We start from the raw sequence: 18,751 nt of genomic DNA on the forward strand, positions 1-18,751 counted from the left end.
TTAGAAGGACAATCACAACGGAACACTAGCAGTGTTTTTGCTTATACAGTCACTTTACGATACAATCGTTGCATGATTAAATGCTTAAACCCGCTCAACACAATTCCATAAATACTTACAGAAAGAACGATTTTATCCCTGTTCTCCAAATAGTCTTTCGGCAGGTTCTTGAGGAAGTCATCCAGATCCATTTCGGATTCCTTCTGCAGGGCTGCAACTTCTTCGTTGGTTCCAGTTGCTTCCGCTTCAGCTTTGGCAATCGTCTCCTCGTCGTCGTCAGATATCTCACTGTCTGGACGAAATTCATCATCGGAAGCATTCTTAGGCTGAGGCGAGGGCACGCGACTAGAGCTCAAACTATTAGCTTTGCTGGTATTACGATCCTGAATCGCTTTGGGTTTGTTCATACCTTCCACCAGCTGTTGAGAGTATTTTTCGGTCTGATCCACGATAAAGCTGAGCTGCTGGTCAAGAGCCACTTTTCGTTTTTCATCCAGTTTGGTTTGCTGTTTGTATTCGACTAGTTTCTCGACATTACCCCAGAATATTTTTATTTCCTTCGCAACAAATGCCGCTATACGCTTTAATTGTTGCTCCTGAGCCTTTTCAGCACGTTGTGCTGCCATGGCTTTGTCAAGAAAATGCTTCTGGACCATCCGAGCACACTTTTTGGCAGCCGCTTTCTTCCATTTTCGTTCCTGAGCGAAATCGGCTGCTAACCAAACCATTTCCTCCAAAAGGTAATCCCAATGCGCCTTTGGCCTTTGAGGTTCTTGCAGCTTGGGTAGCCGCCTTTCGCTCCATAGTCCCTCCTTTTGGAGTTCCTGTATCCGTTGCATCACGTATACTTCTTGTTTGGCTTTGTTGGTGTACTGATCTTGGCCATTGCCACCGGCCGTACCATTCGAAGAGGTTCCATTATGCTGTGCATTGGAGGTTCCACTGTTGCCACTTCCGGATGCCGAACCACCGCTTTCCACCGGCACCAGACCGCTTCCACTGGCCGATGCAGAGGTGTAGGCTAAGATTCCCAAAGACGATGAAGCCGCCGCAGATGCAATAGAAACCGTTTGCACGTGCTTCCGCTTCTCGATGGTCGGCGTTGCTCCTATTCCGATTGGGTCCGGAATGATGGGGGTGCCGCCTTGAGATGAAATGAAAGATTGAGAAAAATGTCGGAAATTAACCAAATGGCATAACAGCCGATATACACTAAATTGAGAATACTAAAATATATCAGACAAATGCCTCGATAGTCATCCTTAATATAAGCTTCTTTTGTCTCAGAACGAGACAAACGAAGCAATCAGTATTTAAGTCATCATGGTGAGTAACTACTTTGCACAGTTAAGCGAACTAAAGCATCATGAAATGAATTCTGCAGATGTAGGTATATGATTATGTTCTAACAAACTATGGCATGCTTTAAGAAAAGATTCCATATATCATCAGCTGCAGGTAAGTTAATACTACTATTGAGTAACTGTTAAATGCAAGACATAAAAACATACCCTGCTTGAGTAATATCAAATAATCAGATTATGGAAGTTCAATTTTTGCAATAAGCATTTCTGATACATATATGAAATCATTCTATTGGTCAAAAACCTAAATGCTGAAGTGATGGACAACCAGGTAAAATTATTCATGAAAATCAATATGGAAGACATTAGAAAAAATACAGGAAAGGAAAAAAACGCTAGAAATCAGAAGTACCATCATTCGCTCGAAACATTCATTATAAAAAAAGGGTAAGAAAATAAATCGCGTTTCCCAAAGAAAACCAAATAAGTTCTAGTAGAGCAAATAGTGAAACTGAGAAAGGAAACAACGAAAGCCAGCCAAAAGATGCTCTTGACTTGTTTTGAGATAATGTGAGTGGAACGGTGCGAACCTGGCACCAGAGGTACAGAGGGGTTTCCTACCACAGGTGGTACGCTAATCTGACCAAAGACCATCCCGTGGCGACCTCCCTGAGGCCTTCCGGGTATGTGACCTACAAGTACACAAAAAGGGAGAAAAGAGACAGAAGCCAAGAGAAACAAGAATAAAGATGCAGAAAGAACAAAGATAAATGTGGTCCCGGTATTTGGTTGAATATAAGTAGGTATTGGTTATCCACAATCAAAACTAGCAAAGAAAATTCCTGGAGTCTTTTGCATTTTTACTGAAAAGAAAAGGAAGAGTCGTCGAATCGTGATTTTATGACACAATTGTTTATCATGTAGATTCAAATTCAAATCACCAGGGCCTCTTGATTCGTTGCGTTAAAAAGGCATGATAGTGATGAGAATACCGTTTGTATGTAACTATTTACAGGATAAACACGTGAAACGATGAAAAGATCAATAAACTCAAAACAGACAATGTCAATGTAGTGGTCGTGTGCAAACCAAAGAGTAGTGAATGATAGATATGGGTTGGAAATCAAGGGTTATCACCAGTGAAACAAACAAAATCAGAAAGCGTTGTGTAAACGAACAAAATGATTAAACGGAGTAACATTACCCTGCTGACTCAGCTGAGCCACTGCGGCCGGTAGTTGTGTCGACACGGCTACGGGCGTCGCTCCTACACCTGGAATTTTAATTTCTGCTCCTTGCGGTAAGTTTGACGAATTGGTACTCGCTACCGACGACGATAGCGATCGACTTGATTGCTGGAAGATAAACATTTTAGATACTTCAATAATGATCGAAAGCGCCTTAACATTTGAGACGAACCTGTTTAAGTATTTCTCCTGCTTCTTCCAGATTGGACGATAAGGGTTCTAACTTGTACGTTCTCATAAAGTTCAAAAAAGCTGGCGTATGTGGTTTCTTTCTCCATGCAGGATATTCCATCATAGTACCACCGGACTGAAGAAAAAACAGTTCCGCTACATGTTCAGAGTACCTGCAAAAAAGATAGTGACAGGAATAATGATTAGCTATTGTGTTGTATAAACTAACAATATAAAAAATATATTTATAGATGCGTTTAACTTCTATCAGACAAATGCCTCGATTGTCATCCGATAAAAACTAATCTCTTCCAGAATGGAATTGATCAATTTTCAGATTATTGTAGTTGAGTCATCATGAGAAATGAACGCATATGTAAAAATGAGGACCTAAAAAAAGTAAAAACGTAGCTACAATCGTATAGCTTAGCTTAGACTGATGTCAATGGGGTTCTATACTATTTCCCAGGAAACCATATTCCAGAATTCCATTTCTCAGAATGTACCGTTCCCAGAAAAAAAAGAAAATTATTTAATTTTTTTCAGGTCAATTAAAGTTAATTGCCTATTTTTTGGGTATTGAACCACCCGACATTCTCGACATTCAATGTTCTGAAAGCTCAGATGTGAATATGAACATTATGTGGAAGATTATGATTTGAAAAATGTATTGGATGTAAATACTTTCCTTCGATGGGACTCGAACCCTCGACCCGCAGTACGCTAGACTGGTGCTTCAACCAACTAAGCTACGAAGGACCTCCGTCGGCTTTCGCAACTTAGCGGCTACTGAATGAATCTAAAAAATTAGATGCATAGGCCAAACCACTCGCAATCCATTTATAAAAAAAATTAAAAGCTCAGGTTTGACATGACTACACAAATCTATGGTTACTACCCCCTGATTGACCAGAATTAATAAAATAGCACAAAGAATCAACTAAAATACAGTGGGGCAAGTGGGTAAAGGAAATCGTATAGTTCATGTTCATCAAGTCATAAAAGTTCAATATAATATTGAAATTGATCATATTTATGGCATAACGAATCATCTATCCAATCTTTAAATGCCTGCAAACAAGATCTTTGGAAAATAGTTTTAGGATACAAAAGATTCGGAAAATCAAAAAATCTGTTTGGATTTTTCACTTGCCCTGCCCCACTCGTAAAGTCCCATAATTTTAAAGGAGATTTTTTCAATATAAGAACACATTTTCTGTTCATATATTTCTCGCAAACGATAGTTATACTTAAGAGAGCATAACTGTGATCAGTTGTGATGCTTGTTGTACTTCATGAAAGTCAAAGGGCACTGGAGTGCCTCCATTAAATGATTTTATTTTTTTTTGTTTTCTTTACTTGAGCTATTGGAAATATAACATTTCATCTCTATTTGTGACTAACATTACTTCCTAATTCCAGCTGTGCCGTTCTCAAGAAACACGCAAGTTCTATCAGAAGCTCAAAGCATCCCGCAAAGGCTTCGTGCCGCGAGCCGAAATGTGCCCGGATAAGGATGGGAGTATCTTGACGGACGAACGTGTGGTGATCGAAAGGCGGAAGCAGCAGTACGAGGAATATTTGAATGGCGCTGAGAGTACAGACAGTGAAAGTCAAGTCAGCGGAGGAGATAACTACGTCAGTTCAGCGGACGATGGAAGCCAACCAGCCCCCACCTCGAGGGAAGTTAAGGATGCCATGATGTCATCCAACAGCCAAAGACTAATAAAGCAGCTGGTAAGGATGGTATCCGAGCGGAGCTCATCAAGATGAACCCGGAAAAGCTAGCACGCCTGCACAAATTGATAGTCAGAATCTATGAAACTAAACAGCTACCGGAGGAGTGGAAGGAAGGGGTTATATGCCCCATCTACAAGAAAGGCGACAAGCTGGAGTGTGAGAACTTTCGAGCCATCCTTAATGCCGCGTACAAAGTGATATCCCAGATCATCTTCCGTCGTCTGTCACCATTAGTGAATGAGTTCGTGGGAAGTTATTAAGCCGACTTCGTTGACGGCCGCTCGACAATGGACCCGAACTTTACTGTACGGCAAATCCTTCAAAAATGCCGTGAATACCAGGTCCCAACGCACCATCTGTTCGTTGATTTCAAGGCGGCATACGACAGTATAGACCGCGTAGAGCTATCGAAAATCATGGACAAGAACAGCTTCCCTGGGAAGCTTACCAGACTGATCTAAGCAACGGTGGATGGTGTGCAAAACTGTGTGAAGATTTCGGGCGAACACTCCAGTTCGTTCGAATCGCGCCGAGGACTAAGACAAGGTGAGGGACTTTCGTGCCTGTTGTTCAACATTGCGCTAGAAGGTGTCATGCGGAGAGCCGGGTGTAACAGCCAGGGTACGATTTTCAACAGATCCAGTCAATTTATTTGTTTCGCGGATGACATGGACATTGTCGACCGAACATTTGCAAAGGTACACCCGCATTTGAACTGTACACCCGCCTGAAACGTGAAGCAACACAAGTTGGACTGGTGGTGAATGCGTCAAAGACAAAGTACATGCTTGTGGGCGGAACCGAGCGCAACAGGGCCCGCCTGGGAAGCAGTGTTACGTTAGACGGGGGTTTCTCGAGGTAGTCGAGGGATTCGTCTACCTTGGATCCTTGCTAACGGCTGATTAACAATGTTAGTGGTGAAATACGAAGGCGCATCATCTATGGAAGTCGGGCCTACTACGGGCTCCAGAAGAAACTGCGGTCAAAAAAAGATTCGCCAGTATCATGTACATGACGCTAATAAGACCGATTGTCCTCTACGGACATGAAACATGGACAACGCTCGAGGAGGACTTGCAAGTACTCGGAGTATTCGAGAGACGGGTACTTAGGGACCATCTTTGGCGGAGTGCAAAAAGACGGTGTGTGGCGGCGAAGAAAGAACCACGAGCTCGCTCAGCTCTACGGCGAACCAAGTATCCAGAAGCAGGGTTGGTTCGCTCTGAGGAGTATTCAAGAGAAGGTGTAAAAACTTCTCTTTTCTCGATCTGTTATCCGAGTGTATTGTGCAGAAATACACTTTATCTTTGTTTGAAGGAGCGTGCGTAGTATCCACTCTTCGTCGCACAAGTCCACAAGTGTAAAGTACAGGAAAATGGTAATTTGCTGTTTACCAAAATGCATACATTTAGGCTATATTCTAAATCTTCCATGTAAATACGTTGTTGTGAGCGCCTAAACATAGACCATTTTGTACACAATATCAAAACACACGCGACCGAAAATATTATTACTCTTTATCGATCATATTTCTCTTGGCTTCAATCACACGTACGTGTGAACGCTCTCGAGTGTGAATCAATACACTTCTCTTTATTTGTAAAATCTCTACACATTTCAAGACGAAGTGTGAGAAATGACCAACCCTGCAGAAGGTAGCTTAAGCCGGAAGGGTACGATGGGCAGGGCATGTTGCAAGAATGCCGGAAGCAACCCTGCAAAGATGGTGTTCGCTTCCGATCCGGCAGGGACGAGACGACGTGGAGCGCAGCGAGCAAGATGGGCAGACCAGGTGCAAAACCAACGACTTGGCGAGCGTGGGGCGCATTCGAAGCTCTCCAGCCATGCGGCCTCGAACCGTGTATTGTGGCGTCAAATCAAAATGATTCAGTGTTATCTGTTTAGATGTAAACTAAATGAATGAAATGAAGTATAAAATATCTATTCTAGATTTCAAATTCCAAGGGTGGACTACTTTTTGATTGATTTAACAGCTGAAATGACAGCAATTTTTAAGAAAGAAACTAGTTTCATCGTCTCTGAACAAATCTGAAAAAAAAATCGACTTCTTCAGTAATTTTGGCTTGTTGTGTTTTTGCGATAACTCCGAAGCGCAATGGCCGAATGACAGCATTCCAGATATAATGATAAAGACATCATTCTGCATCAAATGGATTTCAACGCATCAAGCGCATCAACAACGCGAAGAGGTCTCCTTTGTAACGCTGCGGGCAGTCACTAACTTATTTTGCATCCATTTAAAACAAAAAAAAAAAGGAATATATTCCAAACCATGTAGTAGTTACCTAATGTCATGGAGCTTTCACTAAAAGTTCACGAAACCAGTACGTAGAAACCACGTTAGGTTCACCTGATCAAACATGTACTATTTTTAAGCTTCACGTCATTAGTACTGAAAAATCCAGTCAGATTCACCTGATAAATCACGTAAATCAACGAAGACAAATTTTGTTAAGGTTACATGCCATTCAGGACACTCATACGTGAAAAGTATGGTGGATGAGAACCATATTTGTTTTCAGGTAAATATGACATGAAGGTTTTTTAGAGTAAAAATGCCATTTGGCATAACGAGTTGAATAGCCAGGGGCCATTTGGCATAACGACCGTTTGGCATAATAAAGAAAAATAGTCAATTATTTTAAGGCTATTTGGCATACCATAGCACAGATTCTTCTGGTGGCTTTATACGGCCATGAAACATGGACGTTAAAGGAGGCTGATCGGAGAGCTTTCGGAGTGTTTAAGCGTAAGGTACTCGGCGGTAAACAGGAGAACGGTATCTGGCGGCGTAGCATGAATCACGAATTGTACCAGGTGTATAAAGGGCTGGATATTATTAAGCTTATTCAATACGGCAGACTACGGTGGGCTGGTCACGTTGTTAGTATGCCGGAAGAACGTCAAGCGAAGATAATATTTAGTAGAGAACCCGGAAGAGGCCGCAGGCTTCGTGGAAGGCCGCGTACACGATGGCTTTTTGCAGTTGAAGAGGACCTGGCGCTCAATGTTCAGGGCGACTGGAAGCGATTGGCCCAAGATCGAGTCCAGTGGAGAAGGATACTCCATTCGGCGTAGGTTCATCGAAGAGCTGTAGCCCATCAAGTATCAAGTAAGCACAGTTCGTTGTGAATCAAGAGGTCTATTTCTCGATCTTTGAACCAGAATGAAGCATATTCCCCGATCTAAACCAGAATATCTTTTGAAGAGCTATTGGTTTTTGATCTCTGAAGGCATTAATCTAAAATCAGCTGGCGTTGAAGAAAGGTCCTTTCTCGGCCAGGACATGGAATTGAAACTTGGTGAGAGAATTCCATTATATTATTTATTTACCAAATTATATATTGAAACTATATGATTATATACCAAAAAAACATCAGGGCACCCGATTGAAGTGATTTGGACAGGAAGAGTGGAATCGCCAACTTCCTATTGTAAACATCTCGTGGATAAAGGGCGGGCTATTCTCCCCATCTATTGGGTCAATCTGGGAAACGAGGGCTAGATTATAATATTGTATGTACGAACTTTCAGGAGGAAGGAAGGAGATTCTCTATTCATCCCGCATCCCGTGGATTCGCATAAGTGTCTCTGCTTATGGTACCACCCCACCCATTTTTGACCCTTCATACAGGAGTCTGATGAAAAATGATTTAGTTCTTTAACCGCTTCCGGTAAAATTCTCCAAAGTTAATAATTGTCTTTTTGGGCCGGGGTAAACCAGTTATATACTAATCAAATTCAAGCATAATTTTTCATAACGACGTATGTAACAAAAGTAAACAAAACGGGGTTTTTAATACAACGTGACAATCACACGCGGCTTTATATAATACGCATCGATTTTACTGATTTCAGATCTTAAAATTATTTAATTCGATCTTTTTGCGAATCGACGTATGTAAAAAATTCTATTTTTGAAGTCTCACTGTTACATACGCCGCTTTAACATATGGGAACTGAGAGCGACATATGTAACAAAAAAAGCAAAACAAAACTGCAGTTGCGTCAATCGTGCACTATGGAAAACCGACCAATGTACACCGACGTACGTGTAGCATACCGGTGTATGTATAATTTTATCGTTTTTCACAGTAAATTTGAATGAACTGAGCTTTGCTGTGAAGCACGCTTATTACGTGTCATGTAATGATGCATGCCAGCGGAAAAAAGTATTGAAAAAAGATTTAGTTTTAAAACAGTTTTAGAAAAAGTTTTGTCAACTTTCTGCAAAGGATTTCTCGAATCCTCATAATTGTTACATACGTCGTTATGAAAAATTATGCTTGAATTGTTAAAAGTTTGAAGTCCAAAGCGAAATACTTGTTATAGCTACCAAATTATCATGACTAGACTTTATGACAAAATATTTATTGGTAAATGTGATTTGCACTTTTTTGGTTTATCGGAATCGATATATTCCTCTTTCACATCCGCTTAGAATTCTCGCTTAACTTTTCAAAAGGACCTAAATAACATTTTTTTCATGAATTAATTTGAGTACTGCAAAGCTTTCATGTTGTTCTGTAGATTGCGCTATTCAAATAAATTCATGTAAAAAATGTTGCTTAGGTCCTTTTTGAAAAGTAAAGCGAGATATTCATGACTCTTAAGAATCGGTGAACTGTATTTCTGAACATTATTGAAAAGACCTAGAGGAACTGCTTCTGGAATTCATCTCATGGCTCCGATATTCATCCCATCAAAAGCAAAACATTGAAAACCAGTTTGATTCGTTTCTTATTTTTGTGATTTTTTCAGCAGTAAGCACGCATGTTGACAAAAAGAAGCGACAAAATTGGTGCTATATTTCGTTGTTTTGCGATGAGATGAATATTATGTTCAGTGAGATGGAGATCGAGACAGTTCCCCTATGTACAATTTTGTTTCATTTGGATTTTATTGTTACATTGGACGTTTTGTATGCTCTATGGATCGAATATCCAAAGTAACAATCAAATTTGATTTTATTAATTTTGTACATCGGTCATTTCTTTGTATTTTAATTTTATCTGGCCTTAGATATAACATAAGCACGAGTGTTCATGTAGCATGTAGATTAGTATGAAAGTTATTATTTGCAACACTTAACTCGTTTTTTCCTAAAATGTTACTTAGGTCCTTTTGAAAAGTTAAGCGAAATTGTTCCTGTTTGATATTTAAAAAGGGCCTACAAATGAATCATTTGTTTGAGAAACTGCATAAGTCCATTTTACACTATTTCGAGAAAACAACAAAAAACTATTTTTGAACAAATTTGCATCGATTCTTTCGATTTCTCCGATACAGATCAATAGTTTTTGTCAAAACTCAACACCCTGGGGCACTTTCAGTGCAAAAAATGTAAGCAGTACTCCACAATTGCTCTTCAAAGTACGTGGACATATGTAGTTTCTCAAACAAACTAAATTTTTTTCATACATTCCAGAACAAAAAAATTTTTTTCGTAATTTTTGCCAGAATATGTATTTTTGGACGAGGATTCAGAAAATCTCATTTTGGCAAAAATGTTACATATGCAGTTTCTCAAACAAACAGTTCAAATGAGATCCGACTTTGTAACTATTCGATAGGAATAGGAATTAAAATTCTGATGCTAATTGTTTGAACGTTTTGGATATACGAAATATCATGCGATATTCTACAGATCTCGCGTAACATATGATTACGGCTTATAAACCAAAACCATGATTTTTGATTTTCTAGCATAAACGATTCCTTTGTTAATGGTTCTTCATGCTAGGTAAAACTCCGTTTTTTATATCTCTTAAGAAACACGTTCATTACTATTTTGAGTGAACGTCTCATGAACCATTTGCACCATTGTGGTTTTGAAGTCCTTTGTTTGGCGCCCTTAACTACCATGCGGAGTGTTGCTTTGGTTTTCAGGCCGTTCACTTTATATGGTTTATTTAGATATTCTAGCGTCAAGTTCTTTTAAAATGATTTTAATATACCGCATAGTACGTATTGCATTAACATATTTTTACCAACATTACAAAATATACTTACTTTTCCTTAATGCTCCTTAATCTCATATACTTGTGCTCCAAAATTAGTTTCTTGAGAGCAGAAATATCATGTTCCACCTCGAACACAACAGGAATTGGTTCTAGCTTCAGTCTCTTCCGGGCAGTAGGCGAAACGGGAACCGAAGACCCGATAGGCCCTACTACTGGGCCTGCACTCGCTAACGCTGGCACTAAAACACTTGGCGCTTGTTGGTGAACGAACGTATTACCCCCACCAGAGTTTATACCACCGACTTGATGAACTTGATTGGCTGATATTAATCCACTTGCACTTGTTGCGTTATTGTTATTTCCACTTCCTATGATTCCACTGCTAGCCAATTGTGCGCCGATAACGACAGAATTGTTTGTTTCATTACCAGTATTGCTGACACTACTTAGTAAAACGTTAGAAGCACTGTTCGTTGATGTCACTAAGAATTGCTGCTGCTGTTTGAAGTTCAAAGCCCCACCAGCACCGATAACAGTGCCGGCTGGAATTAAACTGACCGTATTGTTTGTGAACTGTTGCTGCTGCTGTTGAATGAGAGGCTTGCCCAAATGTCCTGACACAGGGGAAGTGCTCTGCATTTGCTGTTGAATCTGCTGAAAGTTGTGCTGTCTTTCGTCGGCAGGCGAACGGGACATTGGTGATGCGGCAACCTCAGGCCCTAGTACGGGCAACTGGCCTGCACTACTTATGCTTGATATTATGCGGTCAGTCCCAGCAGGAAGGGCTAGGTTACGACCTCTTTGCCCTCCCGCTGAATCACCTTCATTCATTTTTTAATCATCTAGAATGGAAAAAGGACCATCGTCAGAGGTGCTTGACAAAGCAAAGAGAAACTTTCAACATTATTCGAAATAAATCAGACAAATGCCTCGATTGTAATCTGGAGATACTCTGCTGCTCAAGAATAGAGGAACAAAATATTCATTTTAGAATTGTACAATGTTTTCATCATTATAAAACATGAATTTGGCGACTGCTGCATAAATGTATAAAATACAATACAAATTGTAATTGTTTATTTTTAACGGTAACTAGTTAGTATATACATATTTTATATCCGGTCAAGGAAGCAAATGTCTTGAAATATAATTACATTTGGATAAACATAAAAATATTATCTACCATCAAATTAAATGATCGCATTTCAATTTTTAACTATTTTTCAATTATTCTGCTGATGAACTGAAAAAAATGAGTTTATTTTTTTAATATTGGATACCTGATTCCTTGCAATAAAGTTCTACTTTTACTGAATTACACAAGAATTTTCTCTTGACCTGCTTTATATCACTAACAAAAGAATTACTTGGCCGACGGGAGAATGCATTCAAATCACAAAATTGAAATTATACTTTTACAAACATTAAGCTAATTTTTTTTTTATTTTACAACAAATTTAAATTTTGACAGCTTCGAAACTAATTTCGGTCGCCAACTTGAACGCCAGACCCACCGTACAGAGCAGCCGCCGCCATCTTGAAAATCGCAACACAAGCAATCCGTAGCTGCTGTGGACTCGCCCAGAGAAAAAACTCAAAATTACCTCAGCTGGCCAGCGAATTTGACCGTAGCTCGGAACTAGAAACATTCATTCCACACTTGCAGTCGAAATGCACTCGGTCTAAACGTTCCGAAATGGAAAATCAGCAAGATTTTCGGCACTAATTCACTATTTTTCGACACGAACGACAAAAATGCTTCCTACTCGGTTACTGCCGGAAAAGAGAATGATAAGTTTGTAGGAGCGGCGAACGTGCCCCACTTTCAGATAATGGCTACCAACCGAAATGAGTGTAATTTCCGCCGATAGACGCCTAGTTTCAACATCAACAGGATGGTCCGTGAAATTTGAAATGACGGGTATTGGCGATTAAACGTTGCATCGTTGCATCACAGAGAACAGACATACAAGTCCGTTCTCAATCGTGTGTAAGGTTTTTAACAGACGTTTTGAAATGCAACACAAGTGGCAATCTCGTGGAGGCGCTGGCATCGCATAATTTCTCTTATCAAGAAGCTGTCAAAATTTTAGGCGCCACCACCCACCATGGACATAAACAACAGATCCTCCTCCTCACTCTGGTTTCAATTCCATATATGATGTTTCTTTCTCACACTAACGCACGCGATTTCTCTGCCATCAAGGAGCACATGGTTTGTTTTGTCCATCCATCCATTAATTACGTTACACCTGAACGATCATGTATGATCCCTCCTCTCCACAGTTACACTTTTTGTATAAATTATGTAGAATTTTGGTACTGATTTTCACACCTCAGGCAGTCCCCTCACTCCTCTAAGCGTTATGTAATTTATGGATGTTCCCTGAGATGTTTCGTTTGGTGAACAGCAGCTACCACCTCTGCCTGCATTTTCAATTCTTTTGAATCTTTACCATTCTTTCCATTAGCCACAGTCATCGTCACAGCCAGTAGCGAAGCACTAAAATGATGAAAAGGCCATAATTTGTGCTCAAGTATATTAATGTATGATTTTTCTATCATTCATTTTTTTTTCTTTTTTCTTTCCTTTATTAAAGTGTTTTTTTAATTTTAAAATTAAGTTCAACACATTGCTGAAAGGGAACTTGAGGAGTTCCCTTTGCCGGCCAACCTCTTCTATCATTCATGTTTAAGTGATGAACTTCTTATTCTTTCGAAAAAATCACTATAATAAAGAAATAAAAAAATAATATCATTCATGTCCCTTTTAGTATTTCAATTCGGGTTATGTATAGAAATCTAACTAGCGTTTCCGGCAGTGAATAATTGTCTCTCTTCGGTCTCACCAATATGGGAAGTGACTATAGCAGAAACTCTACTTGGTAATACAATCAAATTGCTTGAAAGTACGAAAATACGTTTTGCTGAATTTGTTTTTTAACCTTATTGGTTCCATAGTACATGAAAAATAAACATCAACAGTTAGCATGTGCTCGAAGAAGCGGCAAGCTTGGTATCATTTTGGCGCGCAATGTTTGTTTGGTGGAATGTGACAGCTAGTACGCACGACGTCATGAAAGACACCTAGCGCCACCAAACGACGTATTGCCACAGTCCGTATTCTAAAATACTTTGATTTACACAGCTTTTTGAGTAAAATTTGTTCTAGCCTGGATGTCTGTTATCTGTGGTTGCATGAAGATGAAGAAGCAAAAAGATGATATTGCGAGAAGATTGAAAAATTCGAACCGGGGTCCGACGGTCGACTGTCGGAAAGCTGTTCCGCAAACGTCAAATCACTTGTTGCATGGTAAAAATTGTTGGTTTATTTTATCGGTATTAATGTTGATTATTAAATTGATGACGAGCTCGGTGGTCTAGTGGCTACCGCTTCTGCCTTATAAGCAGGAGGTCGTGGGTTCAATTCCAGGCTCGTCCCTTTCCTACTTTGTATTTCTATCATAGTTCTTTCTGTGTTTCACGTTCTACCAACACGATTCCTACTGTTATAACCTTCCACACTAGCAATTCCAAAACCTCCCGTGGCACCTATGAGAGGTCGTAGAGTTCTCTGCATCTTTCTTAAGTAGGTGTCCGACTAACCATCCTACCCCTTCCCCAGCATTCGCAAGGACGTGGCCAGGACAGATCTGGACTATTGGAGAGTGCATTGCTTCCATCTAAGAGATAGTGATTAGTCCCAAATCAATATCTGTGGTAACGGATGAAAGTGATGCTACTCTCATACAATAATCCAGGCTTGTACCACCTACGAATTTGTGCGAATTGCTCAATGCTAATGCTAATGCTAATTAATGTTGATTATTAAATTGATGACTTGGACTTGGATTCCGCGTTGGTAGTGTTTGTTTGCGTGGGAGTGTTATCAGATTCGTCTAATCGACGTTCGAATCTTTGTTTACAAAAGCAGATAAGTCGTTTTGAAAATTTTGGCTTGACTTACTCTCGGCCGATTTGCTCGCAACATTCGACGCAGAATCATGTCCCATTGTTTCCTATTAAAAATTGGCCGGATCGGACTATTGGCTCAGAAGTTATGGTCAAAATACTTTTTTTCATACCAAAAGTGCGAAGAAATTACTCCCTCGCAAGAAACGAGAAAGGCACTATCACCGCTAGGTGGATTAATCTGGGTTTTTGAATTTGAACTAGAAATCATTTCAAAATTTCATCGGGAATTCATTCTTCTTCGGGATGTCATTTTGATTTCTTTGTAGGTTCAGCTAAACATTGCTTTAAATCTTTACCATGCAAAGATGCACAGGAAATGATTTAGAAAGTTTAAGGAATTTTCACATCAGCAAATCTTTAAAATTTTGATTAAATGGATGGGAAGGAAATGATGATACAGTTACTCGCCCATTGCAAGCCGAGAGAACCTCTGCACTTGCACACAAGTTTATGCGGAATTTTTATTGGAATTTGGAGGTTAGGTTCTATGGCAGGTTGCCAACATCATAGATCCAATTCTTTGTCCCATCGTTTCGTTGATTTCCAACACTAACAGAATGCTAGAATAGTTCAAGGTATTATTTAGAAGATGGTAACGGTATAAGAATCCATTTCCAATTATGGCGATTGCTAGAACATGAGAAGTATACAGAAATATACAAAGTAGGAGAATGGAACGCGAAACTTCGATATTTGATGCCGTAGTGCAATAATTGGATGTCCTAAGTGACAAGGGGAATTTTTGAAAAAATTGAAATTTTGATGATTTTACTGTCCTTGGGGATGCAAATCTCCCCGTATAGGGATACATCAAATTTCGAAAAAACACGAATTTTTGTTTTTGGTCCCAAATGTCCTTCAGATGCATGAAACTTCGATATTTGATGCCGTAGTGCAATAATTGGATGTCCTAAGTGACAAGGGGAATTTTTGACAAAATTGAAATTTTGATGATTTTAGTGTCCTGGGGATGCAAATCTCGCCGTAGGGATACATCAAATTTCGAAAAAAATCGCTATATTTTTTAAACAAGTTTTATGATACTTTGAAGGCATTTTGTCATATATTTATGTGATTTTGAAACATTTTAGATTTCTTGAGTGATTATTTTTGTATTTTCTTTTCCTTTGATCTTGTGAGAGACAACCTTGGAGACAACAACATATATGAAAACCGTGTTGAAAATATGATGATTGTCATATTCAAGAATTATTGATTTTTATAAGATTCCCTTATGAATTCCTCTATGGGCTCATAAGTTTCATAAGACAAACTTATGAATATCATTCTCAGTCTGATAGCACACAGTTCATAAGAAAATCGGATGAATTTTATAAGTAATTCTTATAGCAAAAAAACATAAGATATTCGCATGATTATCACTAGTTTTCTTAGTTGAGTGTGGTTATGTTTTTTTTAAGAGCATATCTAACCTACCTAACCAGCATCTAACATCTCACAAATTGTTTTCTGGGTAATGCTTCTCATGTGGTAATGCTAATATTGATGCCAAATTTGTCTGTGCTACAGTGCATTAGAGATGCTAGTATAAGACATGTACGCTTCATGATTGCTATTATCAAGCTTTTATGCAGCTCAAATGTCAATATAAGGCCATTAGTATGCAGTGGAATAATGCTTACGGTTACTTGGGAATTTTGGGATTTATGCGCAATATCCGAAAAAACTGTACCGGGAAGCATAACGGGAATGCCAGAGTTAAGGAAATTCCGCGAACCAAATTCCCGAGGTGTGAGGCTACCAGAGGCTACCTTAAAGGCTGCCTTGCACCTCGGGAAAATTTTCCGCCGGAATTTGATCCCCGTGCATTTTATTGCGAGAACAGAGAAACTTCTAATTTTGCGGAACAACCGCTAATGTTACGAATATCAACAACAAATTGAAATTGTTCTGGTGTTGAATAGAAATTTTTCAGAATTTAGAAGGTAATTTCCAGGGGGGTAATATGCGGTGCATCGCGCCTCCTCTGCATGTAGTATGAAGCAAATGTAAATAAACAATCCCACATTTTTTTCGTTAGTCAGCAGTAGTGTAGGTTAACCAATATCCTACAAGATTCCAGTTAGAAAAATGTTACACTTGCCAAGCGGGGTGGCCCAGTGTGGCCCGCCTTTCCCAAGCGGCGAGGCCCGGATAATACATCTTAGGTAGGCTTGATTTGTTCGTGGATGACAGGCTTACCCCCCCCCCCCCTGGTAATTTCTATTCTACAGGAAAGTCTTCTAAAAATAAATTCGGAGAAATTTCATAAACAAATCCACTATCATTAACTCGATCATTAAGACTCATTAAAGAAAATTCAAAGGAAATTCGATATACTTCTTTCCAGATTTCATCCTGAAGTTTCTACAGGGATTTCCGCTGCAACTCTTCCGGAAGTTCCATTAGTATTTCCTCGTCATGATTTTGATATTAAATAAATATATTTATAAATTTTATTGAAGACATTTGAAGACATTTTATCTCGACTGTGAAGATATTATATTACCTGGCATCCCTTTAATTCCGATGATGCCCGACGCCAAGTTTCGTTGTTGATTTCCAAACTTGGCGATTTTTGAAAACAAAACAAAACCAACAAACGACGATTTTCGGATGATCGCATCACAGTCGTCCTCGTCGAAGTTCGGATAGTTTGATGTTTAATCCCCGAAACCTTGCACGTTGAAAGTTGGTCTTATCATTTATTGGTAACGTGTATTTTAATGGAGTGTAATAATAAATTAAGTAATTTTAGTGAAAATGACGTCCACATTGTTGTGTACCGATATACATCCAATACTAACAGAATATGTTATTAAGCTACTTGCCAAGAACCGGATCCGCACAATTTACGACTTTTCCAAATCGGAAGATGATCGTTTAATGCGGATCACCAACTTGTCGTACGAAGATGTCGGTGTTATCAAGAAAGATATAATTTCAAGGTTTTCCGGAAACAGCATTCAGGTAGTGGAATATTTCCGATATCTCGAAGAATTGGTTGAACCGCTCAAAACGGGCATTAGAGGACTTGATTTACTCCTGGAGGGCGGATTGTTGCCTGGTCATGTGATGGAGATTTTCGGTGATTCAGCCTCTGGTAAGACACAAATTTGTACAACAATATCGGCAAATATTGCCCATAAACAAAAACTGGATGTCTTCTACGTTGACACTAAATGCGACTTTTCTGCACAAAGAGTTCACCGGATCGTGGAACTAAACAAGTGCTCCTTGCAAGAGATTCACGAAGCCATGGCTAGGATAAAGGTTGAACGTATATTTTCCCCAGAAAACTTGATACGTCTGATAGAAGACCTTCTCGCCCGGGTGGATGAATTAGAAAATTTCAAAGTGCTAATAATAGATTCATTACCTCCGTTATGGTATCAATACCAGAACACCAAGAGCAGATGCCACCCTTTCGGAATGCTGACCCAGTTGATTGGTCTGCTGCGGAAGTTGGCTTCGGAAAATTTAATATCGGTAGTGCTGGTGAATCTTAAAATAACTAGTTCGGACTCGTTTGCCGCCGGCGTCGGATCGACGAGAAAATCGACAAATCCCCACAAGGATGTCAATGAATATCCGGCGCTGGGTCGCTTCTGGGAAGCAACTCCTACGACGAGAATCCTGGTGAGTAAAATTGAGGGAAACGAGACTGGACATGAGCGGATGCTGACGATTTGGAAGTGCAGCTATTTCCGATCAGGCGATCGACAGGTTGTGGTGTTGAGCGATAAAGGTGTTGTGTAGGGATTTGAATTGTAGAAACTATAATTTTATGGAAAAGGATAGTCTGAGTGGTCTAACATAGACCGTAACAGGTAAGCTAATTACCCAAAAACGTACCTACGTATACGAATCGCTAATAAGCAGCCAGGTTGACGCATTTATTTCAGCCGCATATTTTTTTAGGAGGTTTGCATATGTTTGAAATGAGAATATAAAAAATAAATGACGAGTTGGAATAGGTTTTCCATAATTGAACAACAAATGTATACTCATTCCAAAGATAATCTCACTTGTCATTATATTAATGTTGACTGCAATCTCGCATCGTGAAACCATGTTTGTAGAAAAATCTTTGAAATTATGATGCATGGCATTTACTATGAACGCATAAACACCATCATTCAACTAAAAGGAATTGGAAGAGGATTTGAACACATTGGAGATTTGAATTAAACTAAGTTGGCATTTTTTATTTTCCTTATTCAAGAGAATTTCAGCCCTTGACTGGTTCTTCTCTGAAAGGAAGAGGACATTTTAAGCCCCCCTGGGCAGTACTAACTAAGTTGGTAATTAACTTGTCCAATATATGCTA

General features: G+C 39.4%; 2 protein-coding genes across 4 annotated transcripts in view; one reads left to right on the forward strand and one right to left on the reverse strand.

Annotated features, from left to right (window-relative positions):
• Positions 1 to 12,237, reverse strand: part of LOC134211560 (helicase domino) — a 46,257-nt gene extending 34,020 nt beyond the window's left edge. For 2 of the 3 annotated variants that reach the window (XM_062688545.1, XM_062688543.1), the window contains exons 1-5: positions 12,051 to 12,237; positions 10,496 to 11,288; positions 2,724 to 2,895; positions 2,509 to 2,659; positions 120 to 1,144 (exon numbers count right to left, since the gene is read on the reverse strand). In XM_062688545.1, coding sequence (XP_062544529.1) covers positions 120 to 1,144; positions 2,509 to 2,659; positions 2,724 to 2,895; positions 10,496 to 11,277 — 2,130 coding nt within the window. In that variant the 5' untranslated portion in view covers positions 11,278 to 11,288; positions 12,051 to 12,237. Of the gene's footprint in view, positions 1 to 119; positions 1,145 to 2,508; positions 2,660 to 2,723; positions 2,896 to 10,495; positions 11,289 to 11,960 lie in introns of all 3 variants that reach the window. The other variant, XM_062688544.1, reaches the window with a different exon arrangement.
• Positions 12,238 to 17,023: 4,786 nt separating this feature from the next.
• Positions 17,024 to 18,415, forward strand: LOC134211562 (DNA repair protein RAD51 homolog 4-like). The gene has a single exon (XM_062688546.1). The coding sequence runs from the start codon at positions 17,185 to 17,187 to the stop codon at positions 18,178 to 18,180; it is 996 nt and encodes a 331-aa protein (XP_062544530.1). The 5' UTR covers positions 17,024 to 17,184; the 3' UTR covers positions 18,181 to 18,415.
• Positions 18,416 to 18,751: the final 336 nt, after the last annotated feature.

Source organism: Armigeres subalbatus, chromosome 2 (genome assembly GCF_024139115.2).
Source record: "Armigeres subalbatus isolate Guangzhou_Male chromosome 2, GZ_Asu_2, whole genome shotgun sequence".
Taxonomy (NCBI): domain Eukaryota; kingdom Metazoa; phylum Arthropoda; class Insecta; order Diptera; family Culicidae; genus Armigeres; species Armigeres subalbatus.